Source organism: Crocodylus porosus, unplaced genomic scaffold (assembly GCF_001723895.1).
Source record: "Crocodylus porosus isolate Cpor-Errol unplaced genomic scaffold, CroPor_comp1, whole genome shotgun sequence".
In the NCBI taxonomy this organism is placed as follows: domain Eukaryota; kingdom Metazoa; phylum Chordata; order Crocodylia; family Crocodylidae; genus Crocodylus; species Crocodylus porosus.
In genome coordinates this window covers 10,510,384-10,535,088 of record NW_017728927.1, presented here as the reverse complement: position 1 = coordinate 10,535,088, position 24,705 = coordinate 10,510,384, and the positions used below count along the sequence as shown (strand labels likewise).

The 24,705-nt window shown below is 48.1% G+C and overlaps 5 protein-coding genes across 8 annotated transcripts in view; 2 read left to right on the top strand and 3 right to left on the bottom strand.

Annotated features, from left to right (window-relative positions):
* PDAP1 (PDGFA associated protein 1) overlaps nt 1–392 on the bottom strand; it is a 10,000-nt gene extending 9,608 nt beyond the window's left edge. The window contains exon 1 of the mRNA XM_019541985.1: nt 1–392. Coding sequence (XP_019397530.1) covers nt 1–377 — 377 coding nt within the window. The 5' untranslated portion in view covers nt 378–392.
* Nucleotides 346–4,269, top strand: BUD31 (BUD31 homolog). Its single transcript, XM_019541991.1, has 5 exons — nt 346–426; nt 1,852–1,963; nt 2,354–2,476; nt 3,281–3,447; nt 3,997–4,269. The coding sequence occupies exons 2-5, from the start codon at nt 1,870–1,872 to the stop codon at nt 4,045–4,047; spliced, it is 435 nt and encodes a 144-aa protein (XP_019397536.1). The 5' UTR covers nt 346–426; nt 1,852–1,869; the 3' UTR covers nt 4,048–4,269.
* A 696-nt stretch (nt 4,270–4,965) lies between these two features.
* On the bottom strand, nt 4,966–11,558 carry PTCD1 (pentatricopeptide repeat domain 1). Its single transcript, XM_019542148.1, has 8 exons — nt 11,175–11,558; nt 8,787–8,927; nt 8,320–8,538; nt 7,598–7,699; nt 6,576–7,331; nt 6,345–6,461; nt 5,638–5,820; nt 4,966–5,324 (listed from the first exon to the last, which is right to left on the bottom strand). Exons 1-8 carry the CDS (start codon nt 11,556–11,558, stop codon nt 5,142–5,144), a joined length of 2,085 nt encoding a protein of 694 aa, XP_019397693.1. The 3' UTR covers nt 4,966–5,141.
* Nucleotides 11,559–11,644: 86 nt separating this feature from the next.
* On the top strand, nt 11,645–19,809 carry CPSF4 (cleavage and polyadenylation specific factor 4). 3 transcript variants are annotated; one of them, XM_019541986.1, is made up of 8 exons: nt 11,645–11,801; nt 13,890–13,940; nt 14,528–14,680; nt 15,420–15,515; nt 15,678–15,771; nt 16,735–16,807; nt 17,414–17,584; nt 18,452–19,809. In XM_019541986.1, exons 1-8 carry the CDS (start codon nt 11,699–11,701, stop codon nt 18,518–18,520), a joined length of 810 nt encoding a protein of 269 aa, XP_019397531.1. In that variant the 5' UTR covers nt 11,645–11,698; the 3' UTR covers nt 18,521–19,809. The 3 variants fall into 3 exon arrangements, with proteins under 3 accessions (XP_019397531.1, XP_019397533.1, XP_019397532.1); XM_019541988.1 differs by having other exon boundaries at nt 11,646–11,801; nt 17,492–17,584; XM_019541987.1 differs by having other exon boundaries at nt 11,646–11,801; nt 17,489–17,584.
* Nucleotides 19,810–21,771: 1,962 nt separating this feature from the next.
* Nucleotides 21,772–23,280, bottom strand: ATP5J2 (ATP synthase, H+ transporting, mitochondrial Fo complex subunit F2). Of its 2 annotated transcripts, XM_019541989.1 has the most exons (4): nt 23,176–23,263; nt 22,991–23,098; nt 22,438–22,554; nt 21,772–21,967 (listed from the first exon to the last, which is right to left on the bottom strand). In XM_019541989.1, the coding sequence occupies exons 1-4, from the start codon at nt 23,189–23,191 to the stop codon at nt 21,939–21,941; spliced, it is 270 nt and encodes an 89-aa protein (XP_019397534.1). In that variant the 5' UTR covers nt 23,192–23,263; the 3' UTR covers nt 21,772–21,938. The 2 variants fall into 2 exon arrangements, with proteins under 2 accessions (XP_019397534.1, XP_019397535.1); XM_019541990.1 differs by lacking the exon at nt 22,438–22,554 and having other exon boundaries at nt 23,176–23,280.
* Nucleotides 23,281–24,705: the final 1,425 nt, after the last annotated feature.

Genomic DNA, 24,705 nt, shown 5'->3' with positions numbered 1-24,705 from the left:
CCTCCTTTAGGCATTGCGACGGTGATGGCGGCTCCAGCGGCAGCTGCAGCGAGAGCCCCCAAAACCTCGACCCGGAAGCGGAAGCCGCCCAACCCTGGGCTGCAGCGCGCGGCGCGGGCCCTCGCCAGGCCCCTCAGGGCAGGGCTGTCCGCGGCGATGCCTGACCATTTGATGCCGCCGGCCCGGGCCCCTCCCCACAGCGCTAGTGGGGAAGCCTCTGTCCACCCGACCTCAAGCTGCGACCCCGCGCGGAGGGTCCGAGAAGTTTTGTCCCAGGCGTTGCAGCCACCACCCAAGGGGAGGCAGAGGCTGCCGCACAATAGCCTTGAGTCGTTAAAGCGACTGCGCAGAGGAAGGACCCCGGCCAGTGACGTCATAGCAACGCCGCCGAGCTGAGAAGGCGGAAGTGCCGCCGCCGCCGGACCGGTGAGTGGGGCCTTGGCCGCGGCGGGAGCGCGGGTCCCCGCCCTGCAGGAGAGTCCTTAGATATAAGCGGTCACGTCATGAGTGCTTGAATGGGGCTGAGCCTGTCTTCCCTGTGTTAAACATGCCTGAAGAAGCAGCAATACTCTTATTGTTTGGGATTGGCCAAACGTGGGGTTTTGGTGGGGTTTGAGGGGAGAAAAACAAGCAAACGAGGTCGTTTTAGTGCGGTTATCGAACAGGGAAACCAGCATCTGACACAGCCCCGCTCCGTTCTCGATCCTGACGCTTGTGAGGCCGGCATTGGCTTTCCTATGTGTTTCATAATTGCTGTTTTACATCTGACCCATCAGCATGTAGGGAAGCCTAATGGATCTGGGAATACCTAGCCCTGCAGAAGGGCAAGGACTTAAGAGCATTTGAAATGAACTCCCCGAAAAAGCAGGGGTTTGTGAATGAATGGAGAGCAGGGGTTTATGTTTCTGTGAATACGCGTCCCTGCGGCACTTGCAAAAAGTAGCTTGAGGATCAGGTTGTCACCTCACTTCTTTGATCCTTAATTTCCACAGTTTCCAAATGGAAAAGTTATTTTTTCTGCTAAAGTGGGGGACTGAGGAGGACAGAAAAAACCGTAGACAAAAAGCTCCTATGACTTCCTTTTACCTAGGGTGACTGTAGGTCCCAGGTTTTGTAGGCTGTCTCGGCACAACAGCCATTGGAGAAAATTCAAGCAAAAGTCCCAGATCAGTGGGAGCTGTGAGGCTGTGGCTCTGTGTTTGTGTGTGCGTGCGGTGCTGTTCCCCCAGGGCCCTGCTCCTGGGAGCTGCAGGGGTGCGAGCAGGCAGGGCTGGAGCAGCTGTTGGGACACGGGGGAGTGTGGTGGTGCCTTTGCTGCTGGAGCCAGGGTGCCAGTGGGAATGGGAGCCCTGCATGAGCTTTGGCTGCTCCACACTGACCACATCCTGGCTGTGCATATGCACCCCTGGGTTGGGCTGGGCCAGCCGCATTGCAGCCCCCGTGCAGAGAGGCCAGCCACACCCTGCCCTAACCAGGGTGGTAGGCACATGACCAGGATGTGGCTACAGGTACTGTGATGGGGCTGGAGCTGCAAGTCAGCCAGAGCTCACATAGTATCTATCCCCAGCTCGGCTGGCATCACAGTCCCAGTGCGAGAGGCACTGCACTCCCCCCAGCACATCCCAGGCCCAAGCCATAGCTCTGTTGACAGGCACCATGCTGCCAACACCTGCACCAGTCCTGTACACTGCTACACCCTGACCCAGCACACACACTGTGTGTGTGCACAATCCCCACCCCCCTGATTTTCTTAAAATACTTATGGTCTCCCTTTTACCAACATGGTGTCATGATATTAAGGTATCTGGAAATCTGAGCCCAAAAATCTACATTTGCCCAATTGCTTTCCAGAGCTTGCAAAGCAAGAAGATGCCTAAAGTAAAGAGAAGCAGGAAGCCTCCTCCAGATGGCTGGGAACTGATTGAGCCAACACTGGATGAGCTGGATCAAAAGATGAGAGAAGGTAAGCAACAAAGGTGTACTCCACTCAAGACCTGAGACTGCTGCAGGGCAGGGTGGAAGTACACTGTCATAGCTCTACAGGGAGCAGCTGGGATAGCAAAGCCTTGCACGGTTTGGTTCTAGTCTGCTACCACTCTTGTTCTTCTGGAGACTTAAGATGTTTCTTCATACCTGCCTTGTCCATGATGCCTGTTACCTTCTGATCTTGTATCAGTTCAACAGCTCTCATGTGTACCCCCCTCTGCAGTGAATCCTGTTTTTCTCCACAAACCTTAAACTGCAGATTTTTCTCAGAGCACTGGCTCTTTATGGATACATAAGGGTACACTGACTCGTAGGCTAAAAGATACAAGTGAACCGAGATCCAATTTCTGTGTCCTTTCGTTCTCAGCGGAGACGGAGCCTCATGAAGGAAAGAGGAAGGTGGAATCCCTGTGGCCTATCTTCAGAATTCACCATCAGAAAACACGATATATCTTTGATCTTTTCTATAAGAGGAAAGCTATTAGCAGAGGTAAGCAGCCAAATTACTTGCTCTTGCAGTGAGATTATCACAGTCTTAATGTGTGGTGCTTGAGTAACTAGTCAATGGATGGAAATCTGAAAGTTACAGTTAGGAAAAGATTAAATTGCATTAAAAAAAAAATCAGCATGTGTTTACTAGGTGTGTGCAAAGCGGGCAGTACTCTATTCTGATTTGGCCTGGTTCAGGGCAGTGATTTCATTCGCTGATTTGGATCAGTGTCCCGATTCAATCTAGCTGAATCTGAAAATTCAGTTCCAATTTGGAGAATCATTGGTTCGGCCACAGACGCAGCGGGGTGGATGGAGTGTCCCATGGGAGTGCGGGGGGGTCCCCCACACGCTCAGCAGCAGACCCCAAAGAACTTCTGGTTCACTTCTGGGTCCGCCACTGAGCACGTGGGGGGCCCCTCACCCACACACATGCACACTCCCGTGGGATGCTTCATCCATCCATCCTACCATCTCAGCGTTCACAAGCTGTGCCTGGTACCTCGAGGTTCATAGAAAAAACATATAAAGCTGTGTCTATGGCTGAATTGTCAAATCTCTCTGACTCTGTTGGGAGAGATTAATAGGTCTCCTGAGTAGATTCAGCTGCTGAATTGAGCCAAATCTCCTCAGAATAGAATCAGTGACTGAAGCTTTGCACAATCCTAGTATTTACCTCTGCTTAGTTTCAGTTGTTAGCAAATGAAGCCAGTAAGAACAAGATACAGAGTAGAGATTAATGCTTTCAAATAAGCGAGGACAGATAAAAGTAGTCTGGTGCTTACCTACTACATCTTGTTTGCAGAGCTGTATGAGTACTGCATCAGAGAAGGATATGCTGACAAAAACCTGATTGCAAAGTGGAAGAAGCAGGGCTATGAGAACCTCTGCTGCCTGCGTTGCATTCAGACCCGGGATACCAACTTTGGAACGAACTGCATCTGCAGGGTCCCAAAAAGCAAGCTGGAAGTGGTAAGAAAAGATTGGCTCTGCTGCTGATCCCAGGTAGCAGAGTCTTACTGTGCTTTTTGGCCAAACAGTGGTAATAATGTAAGAATAGAACAGATCTCCTGGGTCCAGTCTAGGCTTCTGCCATGAGTGACTGGTGCCTTCTGAAGCTGGGGCACCCGCAGAAGCAGAAGCCACTGTTGGCAGCGGCCCTGTCAGGGGTGGGCACCAACAGCACTGGGGGGGGGCACATGCACCTTCTACCAGTTGTCTATGGCTCCTGCTGTTGTGTGACTCAGATTCTGCAAAGTGCCTGCAAAGTTCAAGTGCCCAAAGGCCATTGCTTATAGCACTATAGGCTTCTGTGACCCTTCTTGATAACTTTAGGCATTCTTGTTCAGAAATTATCATCAAAGGCAACCGAAAAGTATACCTAATAAAATCTCACGTTATTCAAAAGGAGTTTTTCTCCAACTTGAGCATCTGGCTTCCTGGACCAGGTATTTTCTCTCTTCAAGAACGTCTGCTCACTGTGTAAGGTGGTGATTAGGATGTTTGTTTTTTGTTTTATAGGGGAGAATCATAGAGTGCACCCACTGTGGATGCAGAGGTTGCTCTGGGTGAGAAGTCTTTAAATACTGGACACTGCTTTTAAGTATTGATTCTACAGCTTGGACTGTTGCAGCTAAATTTGTCTTCTGTAAGCCCTACAGCGAGTGGACCTTTCCAGATAGCATTTGGAACAGCAATGCATTCACCTGGATCTGTAAACTCAGCAGTGAGCTGTCTTTTGATTAGTTGTGGGTAACCATGTGATTTTTAAAATAAAGTAAGAACTGTGTACAACTCTGTCAGTCTTCAAAGGACTGATTTATCTACACGCATCCCTTCCCCAGGAAATGGAATGGCTCTTAACCGAGCTATCCTGGAAGCAGCCCAAATACCCGAGAATTAGGCCATCCTAAACAACTGACAACTTGAGATTCTTGACTTTACTGTTCTTGTCTAACTTACTATTTTGCTTTTCTGTGAAGCAGCAGACAGCTTCTTGTGTAAGAACAGCCATTGACTGGGTCATACCAAAGCTTCACCTTGCCCAGTCTCTTATGTCACATAGTAGCAGAGAAGGGATGCTGAAAGGGAGAGTGACCAGGGTTTCTTCTTTGTTCCTCTCACTTGCAGCCTCCAGTTATTAAGCTCCAGGAAATTCTGATTCACGGGCTGTGCCCTTAACTCCCATGCTCAGTAACTATTAAGACACAGTCCTTTTTTGACTCCGGTTCAGCTGTCAGCTTCCACAGTTTGTGGCAACAAGTTCCCCACTTCAGTTACCTGCTTTGTGCAAGAGTCTACATGCTGTTTTGCATAAGTAGTGCCCAGCAGGGTAAAAACAGGTGAAACACAGTAGAATCCCATGCAGTGACCTACCTCTGCAGTTCATTTGCCAAGATGTTTAGTAATTGAAGCTACCTCCTTTCAGAAGCTTGACACTTAAGGAAGTTTTACCAGGAAGACAGCTATACAATATTAGGCAGTGTCTTTAACTCGTTCCCTCAAAATAAGGTATTTTATTAAGCAGTCAAAATACACACACAACACTTCCTGGGTTCTCAACATCTTTAGCAGGCTGCATTGTACTTCAGAACAGCCTTCAAGTAGCTCCAATATCTGAAGTGGTATTTTCCACATATGGAATCTGACTAACTTGCTCCCTCCTGCTACTGATTTGGCTTGTCCTGGGTCTGCACATCCTCTGTGCTGACTTTGTCTGAGAAAGGTTTAGCTGTTCTGTATTTTGCCCATGGGTGTGGAGTCTCCTCTGCTGCCATTACTTTAAGCCACCAGGTATAGTAGCCACGGAAACCATCAATCTTATCCAGATAGTTGTTCTTTGACTTGTACTGCAAATAAAAACACAAGGGGACAAATTAGAGTTGCTGTAGCCTGCTTTGATTTTACATGCTGGGAAAAGAAAGACTGCTACATAGACAGGCCAATATACCAAGAAGTAGCCAATCTAGTTTAATGCATCTTTGAAATGACCATTACAAGGGAGATTTGGAGCCTAGTAGCAAGCACTTAAATGCAGCCTCTTGCTATGTACTATATGTGTATAATACGTTCCCCACCAAAGCAGCATCTAGTCTCACCAGTACCCCTCCACATGATAATACCTGTTTTTTTGCCTTGATCTTGAATGCCCGTGTTACCTACCCTGTCAAATGAAGGTGGGTACTGAGCTGCAAACTCCAGCTGTTTTATGATAACGTCATTGGGAGACGCCTGGTTCCTTCTCATGTCTTGCAGGATCTGTTTAAGGTAAGTGTAGTTCAACTGCTTCACAGCCACATTGATGAGGGTACTATAGATGTTGGCGTTGGGAGTTATCCTAGACCTCTGAAAAAACACACCAACATTAAGTGTTTGAACGTGTCCACTGATCTCCTTGGGACACCCTGCATGAGCAACGCAATAACCTGCAGAGGTGGATCTTAGGCTGCTGTTATAGTGTGACCTCAGCGATGGCCAGGAGCAAGAGAGTTGAAGTGTAATTGGTCTCACCCTGCTCCTCCCTGTAAACATACAAATAAGAGGTGTTTCCTTATGGATCCCAGACCTGCTGGGGACAAGAGGAAGGGTCCACTGCACAATAAACACAACTGCCTTTCCTGTAGTTTTTGTGCTTACTCCAACAATCAGATTCTCTTTCCCACTCCCCCCTGCACTAGTCTAGGAGTATGGTGCCACAAGAGATCTAAACGCCTTTGGTCAGTTATTTGAGCCCAAAGTAGACACTGGTATAAAAGACAACAGGATCACTGACTGAAGGAACTCTGAAGGTGACTCCCATCTCAGGAGAGTAACATTTCCTGAGCTCTGGCTGTCACTAAAACTTCCTGGAGCTCATAGATAGATTTTACCTTCATATCAGAGAGTAACTGCAGTCCATCTTTCTCCTTCCAGCAGGCAATTGCCAAGTTACAAAAAGTATGTAGATTGGGTGATAGTCCCCTCTTCACTAGAACTGACAGCAGACCCTGCAACAGAAATCCAGACATTCCAGAGTGGAGGGTTGGTCTCACCTAAGATTAAAAAGCAGCAAACACTTATATGCAGATTAAGTCTCAGTACAGTCATTTAGGGGCTCTTACCTTTGCACCTTCTAGGTCTCCCAATTTACTTTTCTTTCTCAGTAAAGTATTAAAGAAAGTCAGATCTACTGGCACTTTATATTCATCCAGGACTGTCAGCAAAGAAGATTCTGACTGGCTCAGAGGTTCCACAAGCTCAGCCAACAGTGTAAAAGTTCTAATATCAGGTGCCACATTGTCCTCTTTCATTTTATTCAAGAACCCTTCCATGTTTCCCATCAAAGCCAATCTGTCGAAAGGCGTAGCTACTGCCCCTAAAGAAACCACATTCTTAGAGATTTTTGAGTCCAGTAAGTTGGGTGGGCTGTAAGGCAGTTCCAAATCGTGACCACGGTTTGCTGAAGGTTGGTCTGAAACAGTTTGATTCCTGTCAAAGACCACCAAGTCCCCAGCCATGCTATGTTCTACTCTCTCATTGTTTGCAGCAGCCTGTACAGTTCCCATCCTGGCCTGATTCTTGCCCACAACTCTGTCTTCCTGGCTGACTGACTGTTCCTCAGGCTGTCTGGAATTTCCCCAAAACAGTTGTTTTTCCATGGTTTCCACATCCAGCTGTGCAACAGTTTCACTGGCTGCTTTCTTCTTTTTCTGACCCAACGTGAGCTTTGAGAGAGATGAGTTCTCCTCTGTGGGTCTCAGCAACAGATCAGAGGCCAGGGCCAGATCACCTATTGCACAATCCCGTGCAGCACGGAGCATTAGGTTGTAGATGGAACTATTAGCCTTTATGCCCAGCTGTCTCATTTGTTGCCAAACCTGTTTTGACAAAAAAGGAGAGAGAGAGAAAGAAGCTTAAATATGAGGTACATGAAACACCCACAGTATTTAGCTAGCGGGATGTTTCTAGTTAGAAGTAATTGGCCATATTTATCTACTGTAATGGACTCAACATACCCAAGATACCCAGCTGCACAACAGGAATGAAGACTCACCACAAGCAGCTCAGACCACTTCTAAACAGTAAGCACTCACCCAGACCATTAGCACAATCCTACAGGAAACAATGCTGTGTGGAAAAATACCTGCAAAGCATATCGGAAGCCGTTCTCTTTGTCCTTTATGCAGCCCATAAGAAGGAAGCTGAAAGTCTCTGCAGTGATAACGTGACCTTTATCCACAATTTCCTAGAGGAGAAAGAGAAAGTGGGTTAGTTACCAGGGCAGCCTGCTTGCAGCTAACTCTTATACTGAAAGTGTTCTCCATCAGGCTGGGCAATGGAATCATTGCCTGAAGAATTACCTGCAGCAAACATGAAAGGCTGGAGGAATTCAAGTACTGAAGCAAAATAATGGCTGCAGAAAGACAGCTGACAGCTACTCCAGTAGCATATTCTCTGTGAGGGAACTACTGAGGACAGTACAAGGAATTCTTTGTATGGGGGTAGAGTGGGTAGAAAAGGAGCAAAACAACAGCTATATATAAATACACTGTTTGTAAAGGGGACCCCCCCCCATACCCTTGAGTGTTACATAACTTTCAGCACTACCACAGTTGTAGCAATAACTACTCAAGGGAAGAGTTTCAAACTGGTCTCTAAAGTTTAGGCTTATCAGGTCCTGTTAAATCAAATATTTAGTTACCCAGTTTCATTACACAAAACCCTGGATGCAAACACAAGAAACCTGGAATTTAAAGCTACCTCCTCAGTTTAAAAACAATGTAACACGACAGTATTACAACCAGGCTGCAAAGCAAGCTTTGAATGGAGGAAGAGAGCTGTGTCACACCACAACCTGCTATTTACCTTGAGTACAGTGAAGCATAACCTGAGATCTGAGCAGATGGCACAAGCTTTCAGCAGTGAGTGGTAGGTTATCAGATTCATCTCCAGATTTTTCCTCTTTAGTTCTTCCCATAGCTTGAGGGCACTCTGCAGGCCCGAATCTTTCCAGGGTGATTCAGCACAGGCATTGAACAGGGCTGTATACGTGGGACCCGTAGGGACTAAACCCCGCTTCTTCATCTACCTCAGAGAAAAAGTGAAAGAAAGGATATTTCTTATTGCTTAACATTGACAAATTGGCTCCTTGGAAAAGCTGTTAAATTATATAGGCCCTACAGAATGATGTTGCAGCAAATACTTGAGTTCTATACTGATATGCCTCCACGAACAGTTAAAGCACCATTTGAAGGGCTTTTGCGAGTCATCTTTTCTAGAATAAGCTTTTGTTTTGGGACTGAACATAGACAGTCATACTTTATAATATTTACATCATTGTAAAGCTGGAATGCCTTCTTCACATAGCCGACCCTGCCACAGCCCCCGATCAGAACAGTGTAGTTCATCTCCTCAGGCCGCAAGCGCTCCTCTTTCAGCATCTGTACCTCAAACAGCTGTAGGGCCTCAGCCAGCTACAGAGGAAGAGACAAAAAAGGCAGGTGGTAATGAAAGCCATTATTTAACATTCAGTGAAACAGGCATACATGCACATATGGAATATGGAGGGGGACTATTTGGTTTTTGCATCAGGATGCTCCCTCCTTCTCCATTAATTTCTTATCGAGTTAAAGGAATCAAATCCCTTCGGCTCAGAGGGGCCAGAGAGATCCAAAGTCCTCCCCTTCCTTTCTCAGGGACTTTGCTGAACTCCAGGCTTATGCCAACTTGAAGAGGAATAAGGAAGTGACTGCTCTTGCCACACACCACAATGACTTCCATCGGGACAGTAACAAAAGACTGTGACAGGCTTGTTCTTCAGACCTTTGCCAATGGCTTAAGGCAAATACTATGAAAACATCACATTTCCTGCGACTTCCAGGAGCGTCTGAGCCTATGACAGGATACCAGTAATCCCCATTCAGCCTTGGCATCATGCCGAACATTCAGCACTGATGTTACATCCTTGTCAGCCATAATGAATGGCTTGACAATCATTTAATAATGCTTACTGTGAGGCCAACAGCATCCTCTGCTACCAGCATAGATGCGTGGCAGCAGCCTGGCTCCCTTGACGTCTGAGACTGGAGTAGCAATCAACTGTCTTTCTGCAGCCATCCCTCTGCTTCAGTACTTGAATCTCTCCAGTCTTTCATGTTGGCTGCAAGTAATTCTCCAGGAAATTATTCCATTGCCCAGCCCCTTGGACAGCACTTTCAACACAGCAATTTGCTGCCAACAGGCTATTATGGCAACTACCCAACTTTCTCTATGCACTGTTTGCTTGAGGAGAAGAAGGCCATGTTGTTACTGCACAGACCTTCAGCTTCCTTCTCAAGGACAAAGACAGCAGCTTCCAATGTGCCTTACAGGTCTTTTTCCACACTGCATTGTTTCCTGTAGGACTGTGCCGATGGTCTGAGTGGGTGCTCCGTGTTTACAAGTGGTCTGAGCAGCTTGGGGTGCGTTTTCATTCCTGTTGTGCAGCTTAGCATCTTGGAGGGCACATCAAGCCCATTACAGTAGATAAATACAGCTAATCCCCGCTTAACATCGTTGTTACGTTCTTGAAAAATGCAACTTTAAGCAAAACGACGTTAAGCGAATCCAATTACGTCACAGTAGTTACCTATTAGCAGGCAGCAGCCAAACAACATTATAACTGAACATTGCGTGACTTTAAACAAGTACGTTCTCGAGTAGATCAGCAACATAATAACGAAACAATATTAACTGAGGCAACGTTAAGTGACGAGTACCTGTACAGCCCATTACTTCCGACTAGAAGCATCCCACTAGCAAAATGCTGTGAGTATTTCACACCCTTCATTTTTTAAGCTACCTTCTCTATTTTATATATGTTTTTCAAAGCAAGTTTGGCAACAAAAGGCTCAGCTGAGCATAGAGGCCGACAGTCACGATGACAAGCTGCTGCGCGGGGCTCCGCAACACAGGATCTCAGAGCTGTGGAGGAGCCTGTGGCTCTCAGCACTTGCATCAGGCACAGCCGCAGGCTGTCGACAAGCGCTGGTGACAACGATTCATTGATTGTAAAGGCTGGAAGATCATTGGGTGCAGCCCACTGCACCAGGCAGGAAAGGTAACTGGTGACCCCAGCTAGGTGACTATCCAGTCTCCTCTTCCAGGGTAGGCGATTGCACCACCTCCGGAGGAAGCTTATTCCAGTCTGGACACCCTAGCAATGAAGACTTTTTTCTAATGTTGAGCCAGGTGTTTGTGGCCATTACTCCCGGTTTTCTCCTCGGGTGCCCTGGTGAACAGTTGCTCATCAAGCCCTTCACATCCTCCCCTAGAGTAGTGGTATGCTGCTACAAGGTCCCTTCTCAGCCTTCTTTTCCTCCAGCTGGAGAGTCCCAGGTCCCTCGGCCTTTCCTCACATGGCTGGGTGTGCAAGTCTCTGATCATCCGGGTGACTCTTCTTTGGACTCTCTCAAGCGTGTCCCTGTCCTTGTGAAAGCGCAGTGCCCAGAATGGGACCCAGCCCTCCAGCAGCCGTCTCCCCCATGCAGAGCAGAGCACGACCCCACACTTCCTTCTGGAGGCGACAGGCCAGTGTCGCAGCAGAGGGACCTCCCTCCACGGAAAACGAGGGGAGGAAGGCGGGGGTCCAACCCACTGCTCCAAGCAGGACCGCCCCCGAGCTCCATCATCTCAGCGGACGCTTTGTCCTTCCCCTCCCCCCGACCCCCCGGCACACGGACCTGGCCCTGGCGGAGCAGCGCTTGGCACCGCAGGAAGTACCAGCGCGGCGTGTTGTGAGGGCCGCGCCAGCGCCTCTGCTTGGGCTCCTCCTCGTCCTCCGCCTCGTCTCGCAGCATCGGCCGCGCCTTGCGGTAGAAGAAGCGGGACGAGAAGCGGCTGGACAGCGCCCCGAAGTCTTCTTCCGCCTCCCCGCCGCCCTCCGCCGCTGCCTCCCCGGCCCCGCCCGGCCGCAGCGCGCTCAGGGCCCGCGGCAGCGCGGAGGCGCCGCTGAGCAGGGGCCGGAGCAGCCGCAGGTGCGACTGCAACCGCAGCACCATGTTGGCTCCCAGCATGCTCCGCGCGGCGCAGGGCAGGGGGCGGGGCCTCCGCAGCTCGCTCGCCATTGGCGCAGGTGGCGCGGCGCGCGGCATGCCGGGAGGCCCCGCGGCGGGGCAGGGGGCAGGGGTCAGAGGGCAGAGGGCGCGCTCCCGGCATCCCGCGGGCGGGCGGGCGGTTGGCGGCGGCGTGTCTCTCCACCGCCAGGATGCAGGAGCTTATCGCCAGCGTGGACCACATCAAGTTCGACCTGGAGATGGCGGTGGAGCAGCAGCTGGGCGCGCAGCCCCTGCCCTTCCCCGGCATGGACAGTGCGTGGGGGAGAGGGGGGTGGTACGTCACCAGCGGGGCGGGGCGAGGGGAGGCCCCGCCCTCCAGCTATGGGGCACCTTCCCCCTCGTGCAGGGTGTGGAGGCGTCGCCTGCCCACGAGGCCGGAGGGCATCTCTGCTAGTTCCCCCCCTCCATGGCCCGGCCTCTCTGCTTGTGTCCGAGCAGCCGCTGCGTTTGGGGTTGGGAAGAAATTTCCTTCCCCCCGGCCCCCACCCGTCACATTAGCACAGACTTGGGGGTGGGGTGGGGCTTGCTTTCCTCCGTAGCGGAGCATTTCTCGTGCCCGTGTTGGCAGTAGTTCGTAGCAGCAGGATGTCCGGCAGGTCTGCTGGATCGTGCGGGGTGCTTGACAATCGTGCCTCAGGTTGGCCTAGTTGAGCAGGGGACCTCCAGCCTGAGGGACCTTGGGGCTGCGCAGAGGCGCTGCCAAGGAGCAGCCCCTCTGCCTCCCGGCATCCCCCTGCATGCCTGAGGGGCTGGGGCCGGGGCCAGTCCCCTCCAGCTTGACTTCTCTCTGATCCTGTGCTCTACGGGCTGTGGTGTTGTGCGGGTTGGAGATTTGTCGAGCTCGAGGAAACCGATCAGAAGAATGTAATAATCTATGTCAGCGGTTCCCAAAATGTGACGCATTGCGCATCACCAATTTAAAATGATACAGCCTGAAGTACCACCAGCAAATATTTTTCTCATATGAAGTGGCTATAATAAATCTGTTAATATGTACCACTGACAGGTTGTCTGTGTACCACTGGTGGTACCTGTATCACAGATTGGGAACCGCTGGTTTATCTGAATATGTTACAAAGATGGCAGGATGCCTCAGTGCAGCTTGCCCAGCTGCTAAGAGACATTGGGCTGCAGCCATACAAAGACAAAAAGAGTGAGATGACCTCAGGGTCATCGTACAAGCATGTGAACTGGAGGAGCTGGCGCGGGCACAGAATCAAACCAGGAGGAGGCACCGGTGCTCAAAGCAACAAAAGAAGTTCAGTGGCCCTTATACAGACATTGCAGTGCTGCAGCCTGCCCCCTGGTTTCACCTGCTGTTACACGTGTTACAATAGACTAAAGATATATATATGGAGAGAGAGAGCCTGAGCTTTCACAAACCCAGGCGTATTTAGGGATCAGCTGGACTTGGCTTTCCCTTGAGAGGTGTACTGATGCATCGGTCTGACATCAGATCCGCACCAGTATAAAGAAAATTGGCTGTATCAGGAATCGGCTTTTTTCTGCCTGATGCGCTGCCCAGCTGCGGCAAGGTGGGCGCAGGATGGAGCCGCGGCTCGTCCTAGAGTGGGAGGGCTCACCCCCTGGGAGGGCATGTACCCGCTGTATCTGTGCGGGGTGGGCTGCTGCTGTGGGTTGGAGCCGGGGCGGTGCTGAGCTCTTCCTGGTGGGGGTTGGGCCATGCTGCTGGTGGTGGCACTGGCAGGGGTGTTTGTGGGGGGCTACGGTGAATTTTGGGGTGGCTGCAGCCCCTTTGTAGCCTCCCTCCCAGTGCCGCCACCACCTGCCCTGAGCGTTGCCTGGCCCAGGCATGGCTTCGAGGGGAGACTGGGCCAACATGCCCCATTCTGTGTAATGTGTTTACGCTGGAGTGTTTGAGCCTTTGCCTGGCTTGTGCTTGAAGGCAGTGTTTAACTCATTATTGCTGGATACACAAAGCTAGGAACACAACTGGGTATGACATTAAAGGATGGGGAGTCAGCTTGATTACCTTGCAGGGGTGTTATGAGGCTTAGTTCAGTGTGCACATCCCTGCTTGAGAAGGACTAACACGGGTGGAGGGGGTGTTATGAGACTTGCCTCTATAGAAGTCATAGCTGTCCCCAGCACTGTCAAACTTCTAAAGGTGTATTGACATATGGTTTGTTAAGCGAGGGTTCAAATACTTGGGAAGACCCGTCTTAACCATCAGGATACCATGGTTCTGGATGCTGTAGAAACACAGAATAAAAATAGGTTTTCTGCTTTTTTTTTGAGAGCCAACCCATCTCCATGGGGAAGGGAGTGGCTGGAAAGTTTGACAAACTTTCATTGTGTGTTTGTTTTTTCCCTCCACAGAATCCGGGGCTGCCGTCTGTGAATTTTTTTTAAAAGCTGCCTGCGGAAAAGGCAAGTAACATTCCCAGTCTAGCTCTGTTCTGACTCAAAGGTGCCTGCTAGCTGAGAACTCCAGTGCCTAAATCATACTAAAGAGGTTAGGGCAGGGATGGTCAAAATGCGGCCTGAGGGCTGGATGCGGCCCACCAGGCCATTCTGTGTGGCCCTCGATGGCTTGCTGAAACTCAGTAAGCGGCCCTCTGCCCAAAATAATTGCCCGCTCCTGGGTTAGGGAATGGAGCATGGGGAGGGGGCAACTTGTATCTCTGAGGGTAACAGTTGGATTCTATAATGTGGCTGGTGAATGAACTGACTGAACTGATTACACATGAAACATTTGGCTGGTTTGGACTATATTAGGAACTGTGCTACCAAGCAAAGGATCTGGGGCTTGGGCTCCTCGGATACGGGAGAATTTTCACGTCCAGGGCTTTTGGTTTATTATCTTTCATCTGCACTTCAGTAGTAAATTAATATAAAAATATAAAGTCTTCTGCGTCTCCAAGATGAAAGCAAAGGATTGTTGCTGCCTTGTTCATGTGTACAACGTGCCCGGCATGAAAAAATTGTTTTTTTTTTCTATTTGTCCCCACCTGCAGGAGGCATGTGCCCCTTCCGACACATCAGCGGGGAAAAGACAGTCGTTTGCAAACACTGGCTGCGAGGGCTGTGCAAAAAGGGAGACCAGTGCGAGTTCCTGCATGAATATGACATGACCAAGATGCCGGAGTGTTATTTTTACTCCAAATTCGGTAGGGGGTATTGTCGCTTCTGGTTGACTTTCCAGAATGAGATGGGGAACCTGGGAGGTCAGAGGGAACATGTATGCATTCGTGTCATGTCTGTCTTATGAACAGATTAGTTCTGTGTCTGCTGCTGGTATTAAATTGTAATTTAAATTACGGTTAACCTGCTCTTCAATTATAATTTACCAGATCTGTTCAGTCCCGTGCAGTATTTTAGTTACTTATCTCTTCGTCCATTTTAACACTTTTCTTTCAGAGCGTGTTCAGTCTTGGAGATTTGAATGCTTTGTTCCATGACTTCCATGGATTTTGGACACAAGCTGACTTTTGATCCGAGTTGAGTGGGGATCAATTTCTGAATTAATTTTTGGTGAGGTGATGAGTAGCAGAGGGATAGTCGTACAGAAATGTAGATGCACCTGCTTTCTCACTTAGTATCTAGATAAACTTAAATTGACCTATTGAAGCATCTTGCTGTAAGAAACATAAGTGTTCCAGAGGTGTCCTTGGATCAGATGTTATTGTGTAATTTGTTTCTCCATTCTTTGGTTTTTCTTTGTACTTTATTATTAAATGCATATCTAAGTGAACTGCCTGGTAGGATGTTACAAATCCTAGGTGAATATTTATTTGTCAAGGTGAAAATTCAGACCAATTCCGGATTAGATAACCTATGTAGTTTCGGGAGGGCGTTCTTCCTCACATCTGTTCCACTTCCTAAGGAGCGTGTCTTGCTTTGCTACAGGGGAATGCAGTAACAAGGAATGTCCTTTCTTGCATATTGACCCAGAGTCTAAAATCAAAGACTGTCCTTGGTATGACAGAGGCTTCTGCAAACATGGTATGTATAGGGCACACTTGCTGCATGGGTGGCTTTCAAAGTTGCGGGAAGACTCTTGATATACTGTTTTGCCCTTGCATGAGCCACTACCTATAATCCCTCCTATTGACAGGGTTGAGTTGTCTGTATATGAAATATTATCTCTTAAGGTTTATATTGCAGGTCCCCTCTGCAGACATCGACACACTCGACGGGTCATTTGTGTGAATTACCTGGTGGGATTCTGTCCAGAGGGTCCCACTTGCAAATTCATGCAGTGAGTATATTCCAGACTTTGTTCTGTCATCTTAAATTTCTTTTTGATCAGCTGCATAGTAGATTTGTCTGATCTACAGTTGTGTTCATTAGCATGACGATGAAGTAACTGCATATTGGCTGAGGTACTGTCACACTAGAGTCTGCTTCTTAGAAAGGCAGTTGGCTTGGAGTCAGAATGACTGAAGAGAGTTTGGCAAATCATATTGATGTTCCTTGTGGAGGTATAAAAAAACCCATCAGTGTGTCGGGGTATTTTATACAAGCATTTTAATGGTAATAGCTGATCTAGTCTTTGGCTCTAGGCACATTGTTTCTTTTTTAATGACTGTTGCTGAAAATTTTTATTTAATAGTATTTTCTTAATCTTTGGGAATGAGAGCAAGTTCATTCAGTTAAAGCTGGTATGGACTTTGATTCATCTTTCCTCAATGTCAGATTAAGGGAATTGTAGTTATGTGGATATTTACTAAGGTTCCATGAATATTTCTCCCAGAGTGCTTCTCTGCTGCACATTTTATGGACTGCTGTCATGTCAGTTTAAAGCTCACCTGAATGTAAGGCGGCAGATTGTCTCTGTCCACAAATAGACCACCTAAATCAGTGGTTTTCAACCTGTGGTCCGCGGACTCCTGGTCCACAGACTCTGTCTAAGGGATCCGCAAAAGATTGACTATGATCAATCAAAAGTATGTGAATACCCACACTTATAATTCAGAGGGGTCCGCACCTCCATTTCTAATTTCCAATGGGTCTGCACCTGCATTCAACATTTTTTAGGGGTCCAAAAATGAAAAAAGTTGAAAACCACTGACCTAAATAACTACTGACCTGAACACGCTACTTCTAGAGTTGCCCCTGGAGTGCTTGGTTCAGGTAGTGCTGCACTGGTGAGAAATACCAGTCTTGGATTCCAGTCTCACGTCTCTGTTTGTATTTTTCTCTCTGTGTACGAATAAACCAGCCCTCGATTTGAACTGCCTATGGGAACAACAGAACAACCGCCACTGCCCCAGCCAACGCAAACACAGCAAAAGGTACAGCTTTCCCCACTTCCCCTGCCTACAGACACCCCACTCTCCACGCAGCCTGATGTAATAGTTTTCAAAGAAGGATGCATGGTTTACCCGTCAAAACAGAAATGGGACATCAGGACTTCTTGGATCTCATTGTGCAGCCTAATGCAAACACCTGTAAAAGGGGAAAAGTCCATTCTTCTTTTACTTGGCCCAGCAGATTGCTGCCACCTTCGTTCTGGAGTTGTTTTCTCCTTCTCCCTGCTTCTCTGAGCATGAGTCCTAAGGTCACTTGTGTTGCAATGTGAGGTGCAAGTCACATAACACAACCTTTTATACACTATAGCATCTCATATGTTGGAGGGGTTTTTATGTTCTAAACAATCTATCAGGTTGATTAAAAAAAAAAAAATTTGACTCCTGTCACAGAGTTAACAATGCTTGTTTTTGGCAGTTGAGCCCAACTCTGCAGCTGTTTTTGGAGGAAAGCTTGGCTGTTAGATCAGGCCTCGTGTAGGCTAGTATTCCTGCACTTTCATCTCCAGTTTTCAGCTGGCAGATAACCATCGAAATCCACTTCTAGGAAAATTTATTATTCAATCTGTGGGGTGTTCTTTTCCCTCCCAGCAAAATAACAATCCGCCATTACAAAGGTCATCATCCTTGATCCAGTTAACGAGTCAGAACTCTTCTCCCAACCAGCAGAGGACCCCACAAGTCATCGGAGTCATGCAGTCTCAAAACAACAATGCGGGGAACAGAGGTCCCCGGCCGCTGGAGCAGGTCACCTGTTACAAGGTAATTTGCAAGCTGGGTTTGAGTTTGAAAAGTGTAAAGTGTCATTCGCTTCAACTAAATTGTGCATCTTTCATGCTGCTAGTCACGAATCCCATCACTCTAACTTGGAGCAGATCACAGTAAAGGCACACAGTTGAGGTGTTGGAACAGCAGAACCTCCTAAGAAGCTTTGACCTGGTAAAGGAATGTATTGAATATATGTGCTGCAGTGCCTGCAGCTGAGTTGAAGGATGTTGGTAAGAAATTTGGAGCCTCTGGATTACCAGGTTACTAGCCCGTGAATGAGCTGTGATCAGCTGGTAGTGCACCAATGGGCTTTGTCCACCTGGTAATTACAGAAGAGACTACCACAGCAGCAGATAGATGTGCATGGTTAGTTTCAAGAGCAAACAAAGGAGTCCAGATGCCCTCCTTTGAATAATATTGCCCTGCTGCTATGTGACAGAGCCTCACAATGGATGGAAACTGAATATACACAGTGCTATTGCAGAAAGAGTAAAGATTCTTCTGTCATAGCACACCTCCTTCCTGCCAAGCTGCATGGCAAGATACACACACAGATGCACTGCCCAGCCCAGACTTATAGTTCCTAGCAAGGCAGCTTCCCAGTGAAATCAAATCCTCTTGTCTTGATTCACATGTACATCCCAACATGGAGACATGTTTTGGCCCTTGTCATAACATTTGGTTGAGCAGTAAGCAGCTGGGGCAGTATCATTTGTGAGACAGGACACATTGCTCTACATTGAATACTGTCTGGTATGAATGACAGAGTTTCAAAATAAAACTGTGGCCTATTAAGTTTCTGAGCAGTTACTTAAAAGCTGCCTACAGAATATAAGCTTTTCCCTTTTTTCCCCCCTCCAGTGTGGTGAAAAAGGACATTACGCCAACAGATGCACCAAAGGACATCTAGCCTTTCTCAGTGGACAGTGACAGTCTAAAGGAGAGTGCAAGGGGACTCTTTATACTGAGGAAAGGTTTCTGCCTTGCACTATACCTTGAACTATTGATTGGTTTGTTTTGTTTTTTTAACACCATTGTTGAAAGACCTAGTCAGAGGCTGGCTGCCGATAAGCAACTTTTGTATTTGCCCACAATTTTTTTATGTTTTAACCTTTTTTTTTAAATAGATTTCGGTCTCCACCCACTTTCATTGAGCCTGGTAAGATCATATCTAATGACAAATAGATATGCAAACCTGAGCAACGCAGCATTCGGCACAATGCACATCTTGCTCCAGTGTTTCTCTCTCCAATGTTTTCCTGCTGGTATTACCCTCTGGGAAGCTTCCAGCCTTTCAGTGATTCTGGTTCAAGGAGGAAGACTGAATGGAAGAACTAGCACGTGAATCTCCTTCACCTTTTGGAGAGGAAAATTGTGACCTGCAGGTCTTCAAAGGCAACTTGTGTTTCTATGTCCAGTCTGAGATGATCAGTGAGTTTTAACCATGTCCTGTTAGCTCACTTAATATGTCATGTGTTAAGTGCCATGATGTAATGTATTTGCCCACCTTGCATTAGATTTGTGCACCCCTGCCAGCAGTGGTTCCCCTTCACATCATTGCAGGATGAGAGGTTGGTCCTTATACGTGAAAACTGTGAGGTAAATGAATTGACACTTCTAAAATCACACAAGCTTTGGTTGCTAAAAAATCAGTCTGTGCTCACCACTTTCAGCCAACTGGGGTCCAAGGTCAAAGCAGAAGTAGCTTTAATGATATAATGGTGTTCAGATAGCCAGCAATTGAAGGTAGCTGGTTTTTTTGCACTGTAACTTGGCCTCCCCACACTTAGCAGTCATGTTGCACGAAGTATCTTCCCAAGTGATTAAAACACGAACTGGAGCAATATTTTCTTGTAGGATGTTGCTTTTAAATTTGGGTGCAAGTGCAAGAGCATCTTTGTAGAACATATTCCTGCCAGCAGAAATCTGTTGATTTTGTGAGAGAATTTTTAAAGGGTCAACAACAAAATGTGAATTAAAAATAATGCATCTAGAATGTGAGCCTTATCAATTCTCAAACTTCTGTCATTTGCCTAGTTGCCTTTATGCATTCTTCTTTGTTTTAATTGAAATGTACTCAAAGTTGGCTGTGAAACTCAAGTGTGTCATGTTTCAGAAACAGGGTAACATGTGCCTATAGACGACCATGACAGGAGCTCTGTATTCGTTTAAATGACTGCACAGGACTTTTTATGGAGCCAATTAAAAAAAAACTTTTTAAAATATGTCCATTCATTTTATAAAGAAGAGAACTGTAGTTAATGGAGCCCCCTCCTTTTTGTATACAGAGGGATATTCACATTGACACACCATGATTGAAACTACAAGCAGACCACTGAAGGTCAGTGGCATTCTTCATGACATGGATATCAAGACAGCTGTCTGCTGAAGTCTGAACAGCTGAATTTACTGGTGTGTTCAGTACATGGCTGCTACATATAACTAACTGCAGCTGTATTTGGATGGATGGGGCTAGAGAACCTTGTTCTTGCATTTGGTTAGTATGTGTATGTAACATTATTCTAAGCCAGCAAATGTAGCTTTCCACAGCTTCTGAACAGCACCTGTATGTCCTCATCAGGGCCCCATCTTAAGAGTTCTTAGTAGAACCCAATTTACAACTATGCCATTATCTGTTCCCTTAAACAAGGCTTGGTTTTCCTTGCAGTGCCTAGATTGTCTTCATAAACCAGGTACAGATTGAGGCAGCCTGAATCTTGACAAGTCTGAAGCACACTACAGGATTTGTCTTCTCTCCCCCTCCCCCAAGTAAGTGCATGCATAGTTGTAACATAGGCATAAATCATTTCAGTTTCGTGGTTGGTCGGGTCGGAAGGGACCTGAGCAGATCATCAAGTCCGACCCCCTGACATGGGCAGGAAAGAATACTGGGGTCAAATGACCCCGGCTAGGTGATTATTTAGCCTCCTTTTGAAGTCCCCCAGGGTAGGAACCAGCACCACTTCGCTTGGAAGTTGGTTCCAGATCCTAGCCACCCTGACTGAAGTAGTGCTTCCTGATGTCTAGCTTGAACCTACTCTGAACTTGTGGCTGTTATTCCTAGTTGCTCCTGGTAGTGCTCAGGGGAACATGGACTCTCTCATTCCCTGCTGGTCCCCCCCCCAGTAAGTTTATAGATGGCCACCAGATCTGCTGGAGCAGCAGTACTCCAGCTGGGAGATGTGTTCACCCTTTGGCTCTCCAGCTGCAACTGCCAGGCTTTGCTTTCAGGGCCTGTCTTATACCCTAATTGCCTAGCTCTACACAAATCAGGCAGTCTCCTGGGTACCATGTGAGACTCCTGATTGGGTCTGGTCCCACCTGCAGGCTGATCTGCAGCCTGCTCAAGCCCTTAAAGTGGTAGGCACCAAAGATGCCCTGACACACAGGCTCTTTTCCCTTCAAGCTATGGAGCTAATTTCTGTCATGAACCTTGACACCCTGGTGAAGACTATGATGCCACTTGTTACCATCACTTGCCAAGGCTGTGCATATATCCTAGGTATGCTTTATGACCACCCTTCCTGTGTTCCTTATCAGCATATTTTGCATTAGAACAGCAAGGAAGTTTTGGAGGAGAACGTTGTTTCTTCTCTCCCCTCCATATGTTTATTTCACCCATCTTCAAATTAATGTCACATCCACTTTCAATCATTTGCTTTTCTTTCTTGTTAAAGAAAAAGGAGTTTCATAATGGAGGGGGGGATGTACATTTGTCCTTAAGGAGTAGTGACACAAGCAACATACGTCTGCAGACCAGCCCAATCACTGATCTTACATCTTGAACTCTTTTAAACTAAAGGAGGACCAACTTGGTCCTCTAAACAGGGAAACTGCTTTGGTTTGGAGTTTAAGAGACCGATATTAACATCTTCAAGCAGAACTGTCACTTCACTCACACTCTGAAAATCAGACTAGCAATATCTGTACCAATATCTGTTCTGGTTAACTTGCAGTAGAGGGATTATTAAATCAGAGAGAGCCTCAGAACTCATCCAGTTAAAATGAAGGTTAATCTTATCTGAGCTTGGCTTGTGAGAGTACATGGTTGAAGACTGTTAAATGGCAATGAGAAGAGGTTATAAAGGTTTTTCCTACATGGTGAAGGGGGAAAAGTCTCTTAGAGAGTGTTTTTAACACCAGAACCTATAATTTATGCAATATTAAGAAAAGTCTGTTACATTAAAACTTAAATATATCCACTTTTTTTATTGGTCATAGTCTGCCTGGCATTATAACAATGCAGAATTCGGTGCAAACAGCATAAATGCCTTCGTTCAGAAAGTTGTTCTAGTAGCCGAGTCAAAGTCCAGGACTGCAACCAGGCTTTCTTCAGTAGGCTTGTGTTTCAGTGATACTTTCTCCAACGGTCATGCTCTACATCAAAGTAAAAGGAGTAACAGAATCAGTCAGTAGTTATGTTTGAAGGACCCCCTTTGAAGTCAAGAATTTTATGCAGTGCAGAGTCTCCTTAGATGTAAGAGGCAGCCAGATAAGCTTTGTTCTCACTATCAAAAAGACAGCAATAACCTGAGCAGTTCATATGCTTCATTTATCTTTGTAACTTCCTTGCCAGGTACTCTAGTATTATGCCCATTTTCCATGGAAGTTAATGGATTTAGGTCCATGTCACAAAATAGCAGAAGGTGCGCACTGTTAAAAATCTCCAAGCCTCATTTCTCAGTCCCACGAACTCCCATTATATGTGTGGCATCATCCCGGATTCATAAATTAGACCATTAATTACACTATTACTGAAGAGACAGTAGGGTTGGTTTGTTTGTTTTTTCACTCCAAGCAGCACCCGAACAGTTGTGCTCAATGATACAGAATCAGCTTGTACTCACTCAGGTGGTCGTAGTTTGCCATGTAGCTCATGAGAACGTAGCCAGCAAGCACCATGGTAAAACCAGCCAAGCCCCCCTTCTTCACATTGATGTACTTATTACAGAAGCTGTCATAACCTAAACAGACAAGAATTATTTCCTTGGCAGCCAGGGACTGGCACGGTCACGTGCAGCAACTTCCTGTGCCACCACCAGATTCAGAGAAGAGCCGCAAGAAAAACGCAAGGCCCAGACAAACTTTTTCCTGAATGAAAGACAACTATTAGGAGGCAACCCAAGCTCCAAAGATCAGCATCCATCTTAAACACACGTGGGGTATGGAGCCAGGGGACGGCTTGGGATCTGCCTGCCAGTCGGGTGGATCCGGCACTTCCCTCCAACACCGGCGTTTTGGACTCCCCAACCGCTGGCGGGCACCGGGGGGGAGGCGGGACAGGGGGCACATGCAGTAATTTTAGGGCACCCAAAGTCTTATATGTCTTAAGGGGAGGTAAAGCATTTAGAAACGGCTTCATCCCTGCCAAAAAAACCCGTTACTAAATTTTACGCTCACCTCTCTGCACGGCCCCTATCACCCCGCTCAGGCTGTAGTCCCGCGCCGCCACCCAGGCCGGCACCTGCCCCAGCTTCACGTCCAGCAGCCGCGTGTTCTTCAGGGGAACTACGACAGACGAGGGGGGTCACCAGCTGCCCAGGAGAGGAGGGCCGCCGCTCACCTCCCAGGCTTGCCACACTCACCCAGCTTGTCCGCCATCTTGCCGCTGCCAGAGGTGCCCCGCGCGCGAGGGCTGACGGGAGAAAGTTCCCTCCACCCGGAAACGCGTGGGCGGGGCAATCTGCGGCACAGACGAGCCGGAGTCCCACCCTCAAGGGCTTTACCCCTCTGGTGCTCATACGTTATCAATTGGCGCGGCGGCGCGGAGAGATGACGTCTGGCGGCGTCGTGTGATTGGCTGCGCTGATGGGCCGTTGCCTTCCCCTCGCCCCCTCGTCCCTCACGAGCGGTCTCCAGGGCTTCGGACGGGTTGCAAATGGGGGGGAGGAGTGAGGCCCCTCCAGGGCTTTGGGTCATCAAGTTGAGGGGAGGAGAGAGGTCCCTCCCTTTGCACCTTCTTGTCACCATACCACAAGTGTGGGCCTGTCGTCATGCCTTAGTGTGTTTGCACGTCACAACGCGGTTGTTTGCACCTCACAATGAGTTTGCATGTCAAAGTCTTCCCGCCTTCTCACAGAGCAGGCGACGTGAGGAGATGCTGCCAGCTACTACAGAAGAGGACAAGGGGGGGAGGATAGCTTCATGGGCAAAGCTGTGCGAGGAGGATCTGCACCTCGCGATGATGAGCGCCCCTCGTCGCTTCCATAAATATCTCCCCACACGCCGCCACCTTGATGGGGTGGAGAGGATTTGTGCGAACCAATGGCCCTACAAACAACACTTGGTAGGATTTCACACCCTTCCGGATCGGCTTGGTGTCTGCCAGAATTGGACTATCGGATGCTGTGAACAGGTTGAACGGGATGATGTGACATTGGGGGGGTGGGGAATTTGGAAGAGCTTCAGTCAAAGTTGGCCACCGTAACCACTGGGAGTCTTGTACTCCCAGTAAGGACACCCATGACGGTCAAGTCAAAGGTGAGGTGTCGGATGAAAATAAGTCCAACCCAACCCAACACGGAGACCTCAGTGGTGGGGCAAACGGATGCAGAAGGCATACTTCACGGCTGTGCCGGTGGATGGGGCTGCAGTGGAAGAGGAACCCCAGTTGTCTTGGACGTCCTTGCCACCAGACACAGGTTTCTCCTCTGCCAAGATCCATGTGGTGATTGATGCGCAATGGCCTCCTTACATAAAAAACCCCCCATGTGCAGGCTTCCCCCACTGGTCCAGCACTTGCTATGAGAATCGGTACCAATACCCATAACTTCTGCAAAATCCTGCAGCAGTGGAGGAGTGGCAGCATAATTTCATAGTTTGTAGGGTCGGAAGGGACCTGAGCAGATCATTGAGTCTGACCCCCTGCCACGGCAGGAAAGAGTTGAGGGGTCAAATGACCCCTCAAGGTGATTGTCAAGCCTCCTCTTAAAGACACCCAGGGTAGGAGCCAGCACTACTCTTGAAAGTTGGTTCCAGATCCTAGCCACCCTGACTGTGAAGTAGCGCCTCCTGATATCCAGCCTGTATCTACCCTCTGCCAGCTTGTGACCATGATTCCTGGTCATTCCTGGTAGTGCTCGGGGGACCAGGGACTCCCCCAGTGCTTGCTGGTC